The sequence below is a fragment of the Chelonoidis abingdonii genome, chromosome 4, assembly GCF_003597395.2.
Source record: "Chelonoidis abingdonii isolate Lonesome George chromosome 4, CheloAbing_2.0, whole genome shotgun sequence".
Classification (NCBI taxonomy): Eukaryota; Metazoa; Chordata; order Testudines; family Testudinidae; genus Chelonoidis; species Chelonoidis abingdonii.
This window is the reverse complement of record NC_133772.1, coordinates 145,742,088-145,760,777: the sequence shown is the minus strand read 5'-3', so window position 1 is coordinate 145,760,777 and position 18,690 is coordinate 145,742,088. Positions and strand designations below refer to the sequence as shown.

The following is an 18,690-nucleotide window of genomic DNA, read 5'->3' as shown; positions in this document are numbered from 1 at the left end:
ATGCCTCCGCCAGCTTCCCCAGCCCCTGCATGCCCCCCTCTCTCCAATCCGCCCCCCCCAGCCTCCCTTTGTTCGCTCTCCCCATTCCCCTTCTGCCTGCTCCCCCTCCCCCATTCCTTCAGGCTCTGCCTCGCCCCCCTCGGCCTGATCTCCATTCCGCACTGTGACCCCCCGTCGCTTCCGCGCCCCTTCGCCTGCCGCACTGCGTCTCTCTATCCATTGGGCACGCGCCGCCCGGCAGCCCCCGCTCAGCCCGCCCATCTCGCAGAGGCAGCCTATGCCGGCTGGGCCCAACTTGCTACCTACGGGCGGGGGGAGCGGCTCGCGCCCGCAGCTGTTGATATTCAGAGATCGAGCCTGGGAGGCGGTTAAGGAAACACAGTTATTCCCGTAACAACCATCCAGAAGTCTCTCGAGCTGCTACTGGTTCCATCGCCCCACCCAGTGCTCGAATCCTATTGGGTAACGGTGACATCAATCCCCAACCTCCCAACCAGCGTCCGCTGGAAGTTTCTGGTAGAGTCGAGGAACAGGGCAGGGGCAAAGGAGAACCAAGCGAAGTGATTGGCCAGAGCGGCGTGGACGCCACAAATCTGCATTGGACGAAAAATACAAGGAAAAGGCACAGTAAAGCTATTGGTCTAGAGGAGTAGACTCTGCGAAGGGATTGGTCAGAAAGGCAATACGGTGATGATTGGTCATCCGGTGTCGGGCGGATCTTCTGCCGGGATTCACAGTGGTGATTGGTCAAGGATTGGAAGCGAGCAAGCTGATTGGGAGATGAGATTCTGGCAGGTTCCCGAAGAGGACGAGCAGCCACTATAAAGGACAGTGAGCCAGGTGCTAACGGCAGATCGCGCCGTAGCTACTGAGAACAGCGCACTGTAGAGCGAGAACTGAGCAAGCCGCTACCATGTCTGGTAAAGCGCCTGCCATTGGCATCGATCTGGGCACCACGTACTCCTGCGTGGGGGTCTTTCAACACGGCAAAGTCGAGATCATCGCCAACGACCAGGGCAACCGCACGACGCCCAGCTATGTGGCCTTCACCGACACCGAGCGCCTCATCGGGGACGCCGCCAAGAACCAGGTGGCCATGAACCCCACCAACACCATCTTCGACGCCAAGCGCCTCATCGGCCGCAAGTACGATGACCCCACGGTGCAGTCCGACATGAAGCACTGGCCCTTCCGCGTGGTGAACGAGGGCGGCAAGCCCAAGGTGCAGGTGGAGTACAAGGGCGAGAACAAGACCTTCTTCCCCGAGGAGATCAGCTCCATGGTGCTCACCAAGATGAAGGAGATCGCGGAGGCCTACCTGGGCCGCAAGGTGCAGAACGCCGTCATCACCGTGCCCGCCTACTTCAACGACTCCCAGCGCCAGGCCACCAAAGACGCTGGCACCATCACCGGCCTCAACGTGCTCCGTATCATTAACGAGCCCACGGCGGCCGCCATCGCTTATGGGCTGGACAAGAAAGGCACCGGGGCCGGCGAGAAGAACGTGCTCATCTTCGACTTGGGCGGCGGCACCTTCGATGTCTCCATCCTCACTATCGAGGACGGCATCTTCGAGGTGAAGTCCACGGCCGGGGACACCCACCTGGGCGGCGAGGACTTCGACAACCGCATGGTGAGCCACTTCGTGGAGGAGTTCAAGCGCAAGCACAAGCGGGACATTGGCAGCAACAAGCGGGCTGTGCGGCGGCTGCGCACTGCCTGCGAGCGGGCCAAGCGCACGCTGAGCTCCTCCACCCAGGCTAGCATCGAGATCGACTCGCTGTTCGAGGGTATCGACTTCTACACGTCCATCACCCGCGCCCGCTTCGAGGAGCTCAACGCCGACCTCTTCCGCGGCACCTTGGAGCCCGTGGAGAAGGCCCTGCGCGATGCCAAGCTAGACAAGGGTCAGATCCAGGAGATCGTGCTGGTGGGCGGATCCACCCGTATCCCCAAGATCCAAAAACTCCTGCAAGACTTCTTCAACGGCAAGGAGCTCAACAAGAGCATCAACCCCGACGAGGCTGTAGCTTATGGCGCCGCAGTGCAGGCTGCCATCCTCATGGGGGACAAGTCAGAGAACGTGCAGGACTTGCTCCTGCTTGATGTCACTCCTCTGTCCTTGGGCATCGAGACAGCCGGCGGGGTGATGACCGCCCTCATCAAGCGTAACACCACCATCCCCACCAAGCAGACCCAGATCTTCACCACCTACTCCGACAACCAGAACAGTGTCCTGGTGCAGGTGTACGAGGGCGAGAGGGCTATGACGAAGGACAACAATCTGCTGGGCAAGTTCGACTTGACCGGCATCCCCCCAGCTCCTCGCGGTGTCCCCCAGATCGAGGTCACCTTCGATATAGACGCCAATGGTATCCTGAATGTCACTGCCTCCGACAAGAGCACGGGTAAAGAGAACAAGATCACCATCACCAACGACAAGGGCCGCCTCAGCAAAGATGACATTGACCGAATGGTGCAGGAGGCAGAGAAGTACAAGGCGGAGGATGAAGCTAATCGCGACCGGGTGTCAGCTAAGAACTCCCTCGAGTCTTACACCTACAACATGAAACAGACCGTGGAGGACGAGAAGCTGAAGGGCAAGATCAGCGACCAAGACAAGCAGAAAGTGCTCGACAAATGCCAGGAGGTGATCACCTGGCTTGACCGCAACCAGATGGCCGAGAGAGACGAGTACGAGCACAAACAGAAAGAGCTGGAGAAAATCTGCAACCCCATCGTCACCAAACTGTACCAGGGAGGAGCCGGCCCAACCGGTGGCGCCGGGGGACCAACCATTGAAGAAGTGGACTAGACTGGACTGAACTCTGCACTGTTCAGGGACAGTTATTTTCCCATTCTCAGTTTTATTTTCGTTCCTAACCTTAAAAAGTCAGTGTCAATAACAGTTTATTCTGTTTGGGTGTGCATAGAAGCAGATCTTTCTCAGCTTCCTATGTGCTTACAAAGAGAAGGCAGTCCAGCTTGATAAGGTTAGTAGCAATAAGTTTTTGTTAACTGAGATGCAAACGATAGTATTCTGGATGTTGTCTTTAGCTGTTCAGTGTCTTCTCTGAAGTGCCCGCTTGATCGTTATTGTTGACAAACATTTCAAGTTTTGAATGGAGACTGTTTGTTTACCAAACGCTTTAAAATATATTTGCCGGTCTAGCATCTGGAAACTTTGGTAATAAAATAAAAATATTTAAAGCATGCATTTCTCTCCCCTTTTTCTTGTTTTGGCAGTTACGATTAAAACGTTAATGGTTCCTGCTTCTTATGAGAGGGTGGTAAGAAAGGGTTGAAACTTAAAGAAAACAGTTAATGTGCTATGGCTTTGTCATAGAAACCGCTCACTAGTAGTGCATCGGCTGCTGGCTGACATTCCAGGCAGCGTTTTAAGTGTAAAGCCCATATGGGTGGCTGTCTTCGGACGAGAAGTCGCTTGGAGGCTGTCCGCTTCCCCAACTTCTCGTAAACCCCTCTCGAGGGGATGGGAGAGCAGCGTATGTTGCAAAATCTAAACCTTGCATAGGTCTGTCCTAACTAACTGCAGCTGTTCAGGGGCACGCGAGGCAGTTCGAACTCTCAGCTGGGATGGTGAAAATGGTGGGTGTGTTAACACTTACAATAGGTGTGTGTGAAGGGCTTACCAAACTCCTTTAGCTTCGGGACTCTCCCCAGCCCAAGGACGGCTAACTAGCTTGGGTAGGAGGAGTAGGAAAACCTTGGCTGCCTTACCCGCTACACAAGCTAGACTGTGCTTTAAAAAGCAATAAACTCTGGCCTGCAGTTTAAACACACTCTAAAAACAGCCCGCTGACACTTCAAGATGGTAGCTAGCCTCGGCGGGCGGGGCGGGGCGGGGCGGCGGGCTGGATCGGACTCGCAGAATTAGCTTGCAGGCCGTCCGGGATTTAAGCTGCTTGACTTCGCAAAGCCCACAACTGCAAGAGAAACTAATCATGTAATGTAAAGAGTGTGAAGTGCACTTCAGTGTTAAACTGTGTTGCCATTCCTGTTTATCGAACATCCTGCTACTAAGAACTGACTGAATTACCAACCCCTAGCTATGAGTTGAACTCAAATGCAGGGCACTACTTAAAACACACTCCTACAGCAATGTACCTGGCTAGTTTTCTGCTATAATTTTCTGGTTGGTAGGAAAAGTGCATAGCCACTTACTGGTGGTATTTGGTAAAGATGGGTCAGATTAACAAAAGTGAGGCAAAGTTTGAATTTGAGCTAAAGATGCCCTTGAATGCCAGCAGCTTCTGTGTCAGCTCAATCGTATACTGTATGACTTAAGAACTAAGGAGTTAGTTAAAGACCTAGACTTGTCTTCAGTTTAGTATTGAATTGTAGTTTGAAAAAATACGTAGGTATTTCAGAACTGGTCACAGTGACCTGAGTTGGACCCTACTCTATGGAATCTCCTCTTAGTAGATAAGTTGCCAAAAGAGGGACCCAATTATGGTTGAGGTGTATACCTGACCTATAATTTATCTGGAGGTTGGCAAATTTACTTTGTTACACTTACATTTAGGAATGTGAGATTTTTGTCACATGTTGACACAGGGTTAAAGACTACTAATGTTAACCATGCAGTAATTTTTTTTAGCACTTAATTTGCTGAAATGCTCCCATTCCCTTATCTCCAAGTAGGAAGAAAGAGCACCTGAAGCATTAGATCTGTGACAGAGGTTATCAAAGCTGATAGCCAGAATAGTTGCAAGGACACATCTTTTCCTTCTAACATTCAAATCAAGGGCTGAGGAAATCCCTCAGCTAAGCATAGCTGCAGTAGGTCTGTGCTTTTTTTTGTGTGGGGAGGGAGAACTGGAAGTTCTCTACCTCCACTGAAAGAGCCTTATGATAACATTTCAGGGGTGGACAAACCTAAAATAAAACTGCTGAAGAGTGGTCAATCTAAGCAGATCTCCCTGTGTCTCTTCCAAGGGGAGGGAGATTCGTAATCTTGCGAATGACACAAGCTGGACCTTGTAATGCTATTTCTCCAAAACCTACACAGTATTTTAGGGTTCAAAGGGGCCCTAAAATCTTTAGCAACAGAGTTTAAAATGTTAACTATGCTGAAGGGTTAGACTGAAGGAAATTAAAATTTTTAAACTTTATTAGAGTTATTAAATTCCAGTTTCATAAAGAATTTCTCTGCCTGAATGGCACACTTGCTGCTGAGTTCTTGTACACAAAGCATTCTTACAAGTTTGAGTTACAGTTACCTGTAGGGAAAATGAACTATGGAAAATCTCATTTGGCCTTATTCAAAGCCACTTAAACTTTTGTAGACAGTACAACTAAAAGGTCTGTTAAAGTTACACTTGGCAAAATTGGTCTAACTCTTATGGATAATATCAATGTTGCTTTTTTATATCTTTATCAACTTAAATGTTCATAGTTGTGGGATAGTATGTGAATGGGTGTTGACATCTGTTTAATTCACCTAAAGGGGGAGACCATAACAGGACTTTTTCCAGTGGGGGGCGGGGGAGGAGAACCTTTTTCATCTTCCCCATGCTTATTTGAGTGCCATGAGAAGCAAATTTTTGCTGAATGCCTGAAATAAATAGCCATTATTTCCATAACTCTTTTCTACCTTTTTTCTTCTCCCTACCCCAGTCTAATGTGTTTACACTAGAAATACTAGTACTCGGCAATCATGTAAAGACTAGTGCTAAAGGGGGTAGGAGTGAGGGGTTTGTCAAATTGCCACAACATGGTAGTTAAAACACTTCAGGGGCTGTGTATATAGCACTTGAACAACTGTATTGTAGCTAGAATAAATCTATTGAGGTGTCAAGCGTAGACACACACAAATTGTGTGATGGCTATAAGGGCATAGTAGCTACTATATACTTGCAAGGTTGGGAAAATGTTTTAAGTCTCAAGACACATTTTAGCCTTTCATATGTGACAAACAAGAAGAAAAAATGCCCAAGGAAGCCTGAAAAGCTCAGCGCTTTGGGTTTTTTCTCTTTTGGATAAAATAGACTGATAGTCAACTATGGCATTTCTTATGCTGTTAATATTACAATTAAATGAGAATGCTAGTGGTGAAATCCTGACCTCACAAATGTTAATTGCAAAACTCTCACTCCTGAGGTGAAATGCAATAGGCTAGATTTCAACCCAGCTTGCTCCAGGAAATGGGTAAACATCAGGAAAGAGTGAGCATCCTCTGTAATAAGGGAGAGCTGAAGAGTATGTCTAAGTTTAGGGAATAGAGAAGGGCTGTACACTTTAAATAACTTGGTCTAAAAATCTGGCAGAAGTTACCTTACTTTGTCAAAAGCATTTCACAAAATTTTATTTCTGCTGCAACCGGGCTTTGCAAAAACATGCTTGCTCAAAGTCATGGCCACAAATAGAAGTGCTTAATTATAGTTTAACATGTAGCTGTTCTTGATATTTGATCAAATCTGAAAAACTGTTAAAGTACTGCAAAAAGAACAGGACTAACAAATTTGAGCATAAGCTTTTCTGGGCTACAGCTAAATTTGTTAGTCTCTAAGGTGCCGCAAGTAGTCCTGTTCTTTTTGTGGATACAGACTAATGGGGTTGCTACTCTGAAACCTGTTAAAGTACTATAGACAAAACACCCTTCTTTCCCTCCAGCCGTTAGTGGTTGATGGGACATTATGCAATGCAATCAGTTAGGTGCTGGGGGAATCTTAGGTAAAGAGATACTATTGTCTGTGCCTGCAGTGTGGTGGTGCTGTTGTAGTGCCCCATAGCTTCTGAATGATCTGATTGCTGTTATTAGTTTTTGTTTATAAATAGAAGGGAGAAGGATGAGTGGACAAGGACATAAAATGACTTTGATAGATGGGGATGGTGGGGGTAGGAGCTGGTGACCTGCTTCATAATGCAGTGTGCAGTAGCATGAGAGGGGTTTCCCAAGGATCAACTAGGTTAGGGAAAGGGTGTGGGAAAGCTGAGGAGTGGACTGGCTGGCTATTGGCTTCCAAGCCAGGAGTGAGGCGAGCTCCCTGCATGCTCCAGATGCATTACAACCTCCAGTGTCTGTTTCAACTTTTGCATAGAAGACTTAGTATACAGGGCTGCAGCTGTGCTGACTCCCAGTCCCTTCTAATATCTTAAAAAGCAGGAGTGGCTGTTTCCACAGGAGTGGCAGCCCCATTTTCTCATCAGCAGACCTTGGAAAGGGCCCAGCAGGTTTTTGCTGGGATCCTCCTGTCTATTTGAATATTGTTGTCTTAAAAGTTCCATGCAGTGTCTGACATGACACGAGAGCTGAAACCTTTGAAAGAAATGTGCAATCTAATGATTGCACTTTGTGTGTTGTTCCCATTCCTTGCCTCTTTCTCCCCTGACACATACATATACAAAGAAAAAGGGAAAAACACTCAGAGAATTTGCTTTTTCTATGTATATGCTACACATAGCGTTATGTAGAAGGCACCAATTAAAGAAGTGAATGCATGCCTTTTTAAAGCAAACTTATTCCAAAACTCCTTTCTTCAGACTTGACTTACTGCTATGTACATGCCAACTTTTTAGGTTAATCATTTTCTAGTTGAGTTTATTAAAAAAAAAAAAGTGCTTTGGTGGTTAAATATCTTTCTTAACATAACTCAGATGAGATTGATTTTGCTCAACTTACCACATCAGAAAGTAGCTGTGAAGTGGTGGGTTAACCTAGACTATTTTTTCAATGCCAGTGTGCAGATGTCTTTCCAGATATATGAACATGTTTAATTTCTACATATAAAATTGCATACAAAACCCCCAAGATATCTCCCTTACGTGGCCCAAGTCTATTGTGCTGCTCTCCTTTACTCTCTGCTGCATCACTGAAGTGGGGAAATCTGCAAACTTTTTCCTTCTCAGGGAGGAGGAGAACATTCACCACAGAAGAGTTTTTGGGAAGTGGCAGGCAATGATGGGAGCTCCATTTTCCACGCCCCTTTCCATGGCTGACAGCAGCCTCAGCCTCTTTTAATAAGTTTGTTTTTTTAGTTTGAAATATTGACAGTCTCTTACATGTTCTGAGGAGGGAGAACTCTCCTTCATCTGCCATTGCTGTTCAGCTGCTCTCAAGATAGTGAGGTCCTTAAGCAAAGGGAAGAAAACAAAGAACTGTTTGTTTGTTTTTTTTTAAAGTAACAGGCGCTTCTGGAATGTTCTTAAGAAAACTGTATGTGTATGTTTATTCAGAGGGACACACAGTAAAGGGTAAAACCAATTTTGTTTACCTGCGTCACTATTAAGTGGGTGACTTTCCCTGCTAATAAAAACAAAGTTTCTTTAACTTTTTGTGAACGGAGACTAGAGAAAAGTGACTTTCCCAAATGCATCAGTTGGTTCTGGTCTTTGAGTCCATCCCAAGTCTTTGTGCAACAAGATGGTGACAGATGAATAAGCAAATACGCTGAAATGTGGTTGGGTGAGAGATTATCTTTTATTGAACCAATTTTTGGTAGTGAGAGACACGCTTTTGAGCTCAAGAGTGCTGTGTAAGCTTGAAAGCTTGTGCCTCTCACCACCAGAAGCTGGCCCAATATATAATAATGCCTCACCCACCTTGTCTCTCTAATTAGCTATGCTGACCCTAGCACTTTTCTGTTGGCAGAACTGTCTTTACACTGGAGAGTTTGCCATGACTATCAGCTAGGGGGTGTGGGTTTTTGGCAGCCTTGACAGACAGCTATGCTGACAGAAGTTTGTCGTATAGATAGGGCCCTACCAAATTCGGGGTCCATTTTGCTCATTTTCATGATCATAGGATTTAAAAAATAGTAAATGTCATGATTTCAGTTATTTAAATCTGAAATTTCATGGTGGTGTAATGGTAGGTAGGGATCCTGACCCCAAAAAGGAGTTGAGGGGGGTCGCAAGGTTATGGGGGGGTTGCAGTACTGCTACCCTTACTGCTGCTGGTGGCAGTGCTGCCTTCAGAGCTGGGCTCCCAGCCAGCAACCACCACTCTCCAGCTGCCCAGCTCTGAAGGCAGAGCCACCGCTAGCCTCACAACAGAAGGATGGCATGGGATGGTATTGCCACCCTGACTTCTGCACTGCTGCCTGCAGAGCTGGGCCCTCAATCAGCAACCACCACTCTGGCCGCTCAGCTCTGAAGGCAGCAGCGTAGAAGTAAGGGTGGCATGATCTGGTATTGCCATCCTTCTGTGGTGCTGCTGGTAGGGTGCTGCTTTCAGAGCTGGGCGCCTGGCCAACAGTCACCACTTTCTGGTCACCCAGCTCTGAAGGAAGCACAGAAGTAAGGTTGGCAATAGCATGACCCCCTAAAATAATGTTGCGACCCACCTGCAACTTCCTTTTGGGTCAGGACTCTGAATTTGAGAAACTCTGGTCTCCCCCGTGAAATCTGTGTAGTATAGGGTAAAACAGGGATTGGCAGCCTTTCAGAAGTGTTGTGCCGAGTCTTCATTTATTCACTCTAATTTCAGGTTTCGCGTGCCAGTAATACGTTAACGTTTTTAGAAGGTCTGTTCCTATAAGTGTATAATATATAACAAAACTATTTTTGTATGTAAAGTAAATAAGGTTTTTAAAATGTTTAAGAAGCTTCATTTAAAATTAAATTAAAATGCAGAGCCCCCCCTGGACCGGTGGCCAGGACCCGGGCAGTGTGAGTGCCACTGAAAATCAGCTCACGTGCCACCTTTGGCACATGTGCCATAGGTTGCCTACCCCTGGGGTAAAAGCACACACAAGACCAGATTTCACGGTCCGTGACATGTTTTTCATTTGATTTTGATAGAGTCCTAAGTATAGACCTCTTAGTGTCCCTCTCCCTACCCTACTCTCTCTCGCATAGTTCAGGATGTGCTGGTACGCAGTATCAATCCACTTCCTAGTATCTCCAGTTAGGCACCCCAAAAAGAGAAACCTAAAATCACTAGTCACTGTTGAAAATCTTGACCAAATTTCTGTTTTTTTAGAATGTGCCTAGAAACTTTAAAATATTTTTAAGGGCATTTTATTTTTCATTTAGCAGATTAATTATTTTCCCACAGGCATAGTCCACATGGAAATATGCTAACCCATGCTAGCAATCCTCATTCCCCTTTCCACTATATAAATCCCTCGTATAGGGATAGAGTAACAACAAAGTTAATCCCCAACACTTGGTGCAGACAACTCATGTTTTAGCCATGTCTTTGAATGGTGGTAAAGCCTTGGCCAGGTCTTTCACTCCCAGAGCACAGAAGAAGGGATATTTTGCCTATTAGGTTTTGTTGTAGTAAAATGGTGTTGTGTAGGGGAAAAATGTGCTTCCACTATAAAGAAACAGTTCTGGTGGCCAGAACTAATGGAAAAGTCTTGTAAAAATTAATAAGGAGGAAACTAACAAGAGTCTGTAGAAATTACTTTCAAAACCTACAGAATTGAATAGAGGAAATCTTGTCTATATTTTTAAATCATCCTTTATAATTCTATACCAGGGATACAATTGTTAAATTCTGTAGAATGGTTAGAAACCAGGTTATATTTAGAGCTGCCAATTAATCGCAGTTAACACAAGCAATTATTGCAAAACAAATTAACTAGATTTTAAAAATAGCTGTGATTAATCACCCTTTTAATCGCACTGTTAATAGAATACCAATTTTAATTTTGTGTATATTTGGATTTTTTTCTACATTTTCCAATATATTGATTTCACTTATAAACAGAATACAAAGTGTACAGTGCTCATTTTATGATTTTTATTACAAATATTTGCACTGTAAAAAAGATAAATAGTATTTTTCAATTCACCTCATACAAGTACTGTAGTGCAATCTCTTTATCATGAAAGTCAAACTTACAAATGTAGATTTTTTTACATAACACCACTAAAAACCAAAATAATGTCAAACAGTCTACAAGTCCACTCAGTCCTCATACTTCTTGTTTAGCCAATTCCTAAGGCAAACAAATGTTCATATTTATGGGAGATAATGCTGCCTGCTTCTTATTTGCAATGTCACCTGAAAGTGGGAACAGGCATTAGCATGGCATTGTAGTAGCCCAGGGGTCAGCAATCTTTCAGAAGTGGTGTGCTGAGTCTTCATTTACTCACTCTAATTTAAGGTTTCGTGTGCCAGTGATACATTTTAACGTTTTTAGAAGGTCTCTTTCTATAAATCTATAATACATAACTAAACTGTTGTTATATGTAAAGTAAATAAGGTTTTTAAAACGTTTAAGAAGCTTCACTTAAAATTAAAATGCAGAGCCCCGTGGACCGATGGCCAGAACCCAGGCAGTGTGAGTGCCACTGAAAATCAGCTCACGTGCCGCAGGTTGCCTACCCGTGTTGTAGCCAGTGGTGCTCTGAGGCATGACCAGAAAGGGTTAAGTGTCCTACAGGATAAATAACTCAAATTCAACCCTTAAAGACAGTATGGGGAGATAATTTTTGTGTATTTGCATATTTATTGGTAGTAGTCAACGTAATCAACAGTCTCTGTCTATGCTGTATTCTGTTAATTCAGAAATCAAAAGAACATCCTAGCATTTAAATGAACTGTAAACATGGGATATCATATTCATCTCTCTTTGAAATGTGTAACTGATCAACTGCGAATGGTGAAAAACAGGCAATTGCCTTATGTTAATTCATGTAGCTAAGTACTGGTGATGGACCTACTTCAACGTCGCTGTGATTACGTATTGTAACCAAAACAACAAGGAGTCCTTGTGGCACCTCAGGCCAGGTCTACACTACGAGATTAAATCGATTTTAGATACGCAATTTCAGCTACGAGAATAGCGTAGCTGAAATCGAATATCTAAAATCGATTTACTCACCCGTCTTCACCGCGCGGGATCGATCCGCGCGGCTCGCTGTGTCAAATCCGGAAGTCCAGTCGTCTAGCTGGAGTTCCGGAATCGATCTAAGCACACTCTGGGATCGAGATATCGCGTCCAGACCAGACGCGATATTTCGATCCCCGAGCAATCGATTTTAACGCGCTGATCCGGCGCGTAGTCTAGACGTGGCCACAGAGACAGACAAATTTATTTGGGTATAAGCTTTCGTGGGCTTAAAACCCACTTCAGATGCATGGAGTGGAGCATACAGTAGGGAGGTATAAATACATAGCATGTGAAAAGATGGGAGTTGCCTTACCAAGTTTGGGGTCAGTGCTAATGAGCCAATTCAATTAAGGTGGAAGTGGGCTATTCTCAACAGTTGAAAAGAAGGTGTGGAAATCACTTTTGTAGTGCTAATGAGGCCAGTGTAAACAAGGTGTCCCATTTCAAACAGTTGACAAGAAGGTGAGTATCAGCAGGGGAAAATTTAGTTTTTGTAGTGACCCATCCACTCCCAGTTATGCTCAAATAAATTTGTTAGTCTCTAAGGTGCCACAAGGACTCCTTGCTGTTTTTGCTGATGCAGACTAATATGGCTACCACTCTGAAACCTATTGTAAGCCAAGGGACTCTGATCTGTCAAAGGAGGCTTGAAACTGTGTATGAAAGATCCTTGGGTCCTGATCCTATCGTCTCAGATCTGCTTTAGGTTCCATACAGGGGAAGCCTAAGCCATCAGGACTCAGATCCCAGTTCTGACTGGACCGTCCTGAAGACAAACATTAGACTATAATTTATGGACTAAATTCTAAAAGATCTCTTGCAACAACAAAGCTCACCATCTCTGCTATGAATCTAAATCTTAAGATTGACTCATCTCTGTATGTATATTAACCTTTTTAACCTATACTCTCATCTTTTTAAATAAATTTTAGTTTAATAAGAATTGTCTGTAAGCATATATTTGGGTAAGATCTGGGAAGTAATGTGTCCAATCCTTTGGGATTGGCAGAACCTTTTCTTTTATATGGTGAACAAGATTTTAATTAATTCTCATCATATCTAACTTGGGTAACTAGATGGAGGCCTGAGGCTGGGTTATTTTAAGGGAACTGTGTTGTTGGCTTCTGTGTAACCAGTGAGGTATTACAGAAGCTGTTTCGTGTTGGCTTGGTGAATCTAAGTATCAGAATGTCCACCAGCTTTGGGGATTTTCAGCCCATTCTTTGCAGTTTCAACCTAATTGAGTGACCTCAGCTCCTCATGGAACTCGGTCACACCAGTGCTGCAAGATATTTACGTGCTAGATATGCTAAACATTCATATGCCCCTTCATACTTCAACCACCATTCCAGACGACATGCTTCCATGCTGATGATAGGTTCTGCTTGATAATGATCCAAATGAAGGACCGATGCATGTTCATTTTCATCATCTGTCAGATGCCACCAGCAGAAGGTTGATTTTCTTTTTTGATCATTCAAGATTTGTAGTTCCCATATTGGAATATTTTAAGACTTCTGACAGCATGTTCCATACCTCGTCCCTCCCAGATTTTGGAAGGCACTTCAGATTCTTAAACTTAATACTATTTCTTTTGTTTGCCTTTTTTTGCAGTGCAAATATTTGTAATCACAAATAATATAAAGTGAGCACTGTACACTTTGTATCTGTTGTAACTGAAATCAATATATTTGAAATGTAGAAAACCATCCAAAAATATTTGTAATTAACTTAAATTGGTATCTATTTTTGTTTAACAGTGTGATCAAAACTGTGATTAATCATGACTAATTTTTTTAATCTTGCAGTTGTGATTTTTTAAAAGCATTTGACAGCCCTAGTTATTTTCTGTAAGTTCTGTAGGACTTCTCCATCTGATGGACACCTTGTCTTTGCATTTCACCAAGTACTAAATCAAAATCCAAGTTGTGAAAATATGTGTGGGTAATATTAATGTGCATGATGTGGTGCTTGAATATTTCTTCCTTTTCACATGTGGATAATACAAACAAAAGTTCCTTGTTGGAATCACAAAGTAAATGTTTAGCTACGTAAAAATAGCTGATAACCACTAACATTCAAGAATTTCATCTCATGAAGCCACAGAGAGGAGTGGAATCACATCAGGTTGTCAGAAAGAACGTGCAGCTGTTTTTTCTGGCTTTTGAAATTCAGACTTTTTCCCTGTACGGTACTTGGCAATAGTCACATTCTGATTTCCCTAGAATGTCTGTATTCGAGACTCAAAAGCCAGTGTTGCTTTTGACTATCAACGTTAGCAAGTTCACTTCCATAGCACCTATTAATAAACTGAACAGACCAGAGGCAGCCTTGTCAGGGTCTAAAGTTGCATAACTGTGGTGGTGTTTGTGCATTACAGCAGGGTCAGGATAATAGAGAGGGCATAATTTATCTAATGAAGCCAGCAACAAGACTATTCAACTGCTGGCTGGTTTGGGAATACTCCAAATATTCAATGAAAAGCAGCAGCACTGGCAAAAAATGTAAATGTGGAGCCTCTTCATGCTGGAAAAAAAAACGAATTAGCAAATTCAATTTTGCACAAATGAGAAGTGGAAAATCCACAGCAACACTAATCTGAATATGCCCAAGCATGCTGCTTTATTCTGTCCTACAGTATAGTCCTGCTTTTAATGAACAGAAGAGTCCTTGGCGGGTATACTGTATACTAAGGGAATAAGTATTAGCTACAGTGAACTTTAATTTTTGGACGCTTTGTTTCTAATGGAAAACAGCAGCACATAAGAGACGAATAGTCCCAGGGAAACCAGTGCTGACATTCAATCAGCCCCAGGGAAGGGAGGAAGAACGTAGTATGAGAGTTATGGAGACCAGAGGCCGCACCTGGCATAGAAAAGAGCAAAGAGAGAGACAGAAAAGGGACACCACTGGAGGGTGAGTCAGAGATATTTTGGTTCTAGTCCTCATGTACTACTTGCTTTCCAGTTATGGACATACTGAATAAGCTGCTCAGTGAGCCCCATTCAGTGTGCATTGAATGAAGCAGGGGTCGTGTGGAAAAATTAGGATGTGAACATGTAATTAGACTATATCATAATGCATATGCACATTAATGCAGAGGACTGAACTAAAGTTGCATGGGCAACCTTAATTCTGGTGTTTACTGACTTTTGGGTGCTTGACTTTACCTTAATAACGTTCTAATGTATTTTGTGTGTGTGTGTGAGAGAGAGAAATTTTATAGGTTTTTTTAAAAAGAGCAAACTGAAAAACAAAAAGCAGCAACTCCATCATGTGGCGTCATATTGACACCCATAAGAGTCATCATCAGGACTGGAACCTGCAGCAGAGGTCTCTGGCACCAGAACTCGAGGAATGGGACACCTTGACAGTGGGTTCATAGATATCTGTTGATGTGGAGGAATGGTGAGACTCAGAAATCTTGGGATCCATTCCATGATCTGGAGGGGGAATGTGGTCTAATGGGCACACATACTGGTGCCCCATCCCCTCTAATGTGTTCCTGTTCCAAGCTGTCTATTCCCTACCCCTGGATCCTCGTCTCAGTCTCATTCTTGTCATCTACCCTGTCCTAGTCTGTACTCCTCAGGATTCTCTTCCCAGTCTTGCCCAGCCAGTCCTAATCTCCCCCTCCTGGCATCTTGTCTGATCTGTGTCTCTCTCTGTCCTCCAGATCACCACCCCCTGTGTCCATATTGGTCATGCCCACTGCCTGTCAGTCTCCCAGGCTCCTCATCCAATCTCGGTGCCTCCACTAACAATGGCTTGTCACAGTCTCTTTGCTCAGCCAGTCCCAGTTCTCCCCTCTCCCCCTACATCCCAGCTCCTCATCAGATCAGTCTTCCCTTCCCCTTCCTCCTTCTCCCAACCCTCTGATTCCTAGCCCCAGAGTCTCTGCCTCCACCAATTCACAGTTCCTTGTGCCAGCCTCTGGTCTCTGTCTCCCCCTTAACTCCTCAGGCTCCTTGTCCCAGTCTGCCCCACCCCCACTTGTCCAGTTCTTGCCCCCCTGTGCATTTGAAACAAGCAGCTGCTTCCTCCAAACTGCCTAGTGTCACCCAAGGAGAGTCAGGTTCTTTGCTCTCAGCTCAGGTGCCTCAACCCAGACTCTGGGTCCTGGCACAGTCTGAAGCAACCTAGAGCTTCAGTTACAAGGAAAGTCTTACTCTGCCTGGGCTGGAGAATGCTCAGTGAGGATGGAATATCTGGGGAATTTAGCTGACTCTAGCAAGTCTCTACTGAGCATATGCAAACTGCTAAATTTGGGTGGATTTTCATGGGGATGACAAAAGGCACCTTCCTGACACAAAGGCCACCCATCTTGCCAAATGGCAAGTCCCTGATCAAAAGCAGTGGGACACTGGAGCTGATCAAAGAAAAGGGTCACCAGACGTTTGTAACATGGACAAAACAATGTCTTTTTTCACTAACCTCATTCTTGGAACAACAACCATTTTGCATGAAATTTATTAAAAATATTCAGCCTGAGGCAGATGCTTGATATGGAAAATTTTCAGCCTAGATGGTTAACATTTGGAAAAATCACAAACAACTGAAAACAGGGTTTTATAATAGAAAGTGTTGGGCAACCTTAATATTAGGCAGTACTACCAGGCTGGCCTATAATGTAATATTCTGCCCCCACCACACACACAAACACACACCCCTCTTCCACGGTGAAGTGGGTAAAAGCACCAGTTTTGACATAGCAAACACATATAACTGTGCTCAGTGCTGTCCTGTGAGCCATGAGAACTGTGTGGTGGGAGAGAATAGGAGTGGAGCAGTGGCCTCATAGTGCCAAAGTCCTAGAGCCACTGAGGAAGCACTCTGGCCTTGTGTTCTCTCTCTCTCTGGAATGTGAAAGGAGGAATTTGCTTACCTAGCAGAGGGCAAGAACTCTCTTAAGACTCTGCTTGTGTTCTTTTAAATTAATTGCTATACGAATAGCGAGTCATTCAAAAATGTCCTTTAACACTTTGAAACTTTAGGAGCCCCTCAGAGTTGGCCCATTGCTTTCTTTGCAGACTACAGCAGGCTTGGCTTGCAGAAGTATAAACTCATAAAAATGCTCTGTAGCAATAACCCAAAGCTCAGTCTTATAATTAGGTTTGGAAGGATTAGATGTTTATTGGGAAGTGTCGGTAAACTGATTTCATCATACACAACTCGACAAAATTTAGGTAGGCTAAGTAAGAAGAATGCTGCTTGACAACTTGTTAGCATTTGATTTAAGGATATTCACTTTGTATATTTTGACGTGATATTGACAATTTGTGTTTTAACGATCATAGAGCTTCAATTTTTTGAATCTCAATGTCTGCTGTCATTAAGTAATTGTTCTCTCACCCTTCCATTGTCTGACACCCCATCATTTACCATACCAGTGAAAATTTAAATAGATAATAAGAAAAAAGCTTTAAAATCAATATTGATAGGTCTATCTAAATTGTAAATAAATAAAAATTGAATTCTGCCAAGTCTACTTACAATAGACATACTGCAGTGATTGCTGTACCTCTATTAAGAGATTTATCATATCCACCACCATAGTATCTGAGTCCAGAATGCTGTAGTTTTATCTGAAGGGAAGGCCCATCACTGATGTTGTTTCTTGCCTGTTTCTGAAATGAAATGTATATGAAAAATAAGGAGCAGATGCTTGTGAGTGGCTTAAACCAGTGGTTCTCAACTAGGGGTATGCAGAGGTCTTCCAGGGGGTACATCAACCTATCTACATACAGACAATGACTTGTTTATACTGCTCTATATACTATACACTGAAACGTAAGTATATTTATATTCCAATTGATTAATTTTATAATTATATGGTAAAAATGAGAAAGTAAGCAAATGTTCAGTGCTAGTGTGCTGCGACACTTTTGTATATTTTTATATCTGGTTTTGTAAGCAAGTAGTATTGAATTGAGATGAAACTTGTGGTACACAACATAAATCAGACTCCTAAAAGCGTACAGCAGTCTGGAAAGGTTGAGAGCCACTGGCTTAAAGCTTTAAAGAGAAGGCTAATTATGCCAAATTAATTAAAGAAAACAGGGCTGTATCCTTAGCTCTGCAACTGACTTCTGTGTGGTCTTGGGCAAGGCCTTTAAGTTTTTTGTATCTGAGTTCCCATCTGTAAAAGGGTGGTGATAATATTTCCCTAGCTCATCCGAGTGTTATGAGGCTTGAGTCCATTATTATTTTTAAAGCTCTTTGATCTTCTCAGTTGAAAGGATCATCCAAGTAGTAATTTTAATTTGATTAGTTTGCAGATTTCCTATTGGGATTGTGATAATATTGGCTGTAACTATCTAAGAATGGGTTCTCTTGATGCATCGCCTCGCTCCCATCTGGCAGAGGTAGACCCACAGGCAATCCCCTCTCTCCTTGCCCTTTATTTTAGTCAATGCTTTACAACCTTCTCCTTTGATGTGGCTTTTAAATTGGACAAAAGGGCAACCAGCCTCCTGAGGCTGATGACAATGCTACATTATAAACTGTCCAGCAAATGAGCCAGTGACCATCATTTCCATATCTCCCATTCTCCCTTGTTCAAGATCCTGTTTCTTCTACAGTGCTCCTGACCCCTGCTGCCCTGTGATGGAGAGATCTAAGGTTGTTCCAAATCTGCTTATCTCATCCTGAGAAATATGTAGCACTACTGCCAAGCAACCAGAATATACTTGGCAGCCTGTAACAGCAACTGGAAACACACCATACTTAATGCAATTGTCAAAAAAGGTCACTGCAGAGAAATGTGCAAAGCTCAGAACTGAATTTTCAGAAAGATTCAAGACTTTCTGTCAGCCTGTCAGTATTTGGGCAGGCACTCTAAAGAGCACAAGAGATTTGTATCTGTGGTGGCCCTGCTGCA

General features: G+C 43.8%; 1 protein-coding gene across 1 annotated transcript; it reads left to right on the top strand.

The window, feature by feature from the left end:
• The first annotated feature begins 347 nt into the window (after positions 1–347).
• Positions 348–3,215, top strand: HSPA2 (heat shock protein family A (Hsp70) member 2). Its single transcript, XM_032774382.2, has one exon. The coding sequence runs from the start codon at positions 914–916 to the stop codon at positions 2,813–2,815; it is 1,902 nt and encodes a 633-aa protein (XP_032630273.1). The 5' UTR covers positions 348–913; the 3' UTR covers positions 2,816–3,215.
• Positions 3,216–18,690: the final 15,475 nt, after the last annotated feature.

Excerpts from the sequence above, each read along its gene's own strand:
- HSPA2 (XM_032774382.2), top strand. The coding sequence starts at position 914 with ATGTCTGGTAAAGCGCCTGCCATTGGCATCGATCTGGGCACCACGTAC.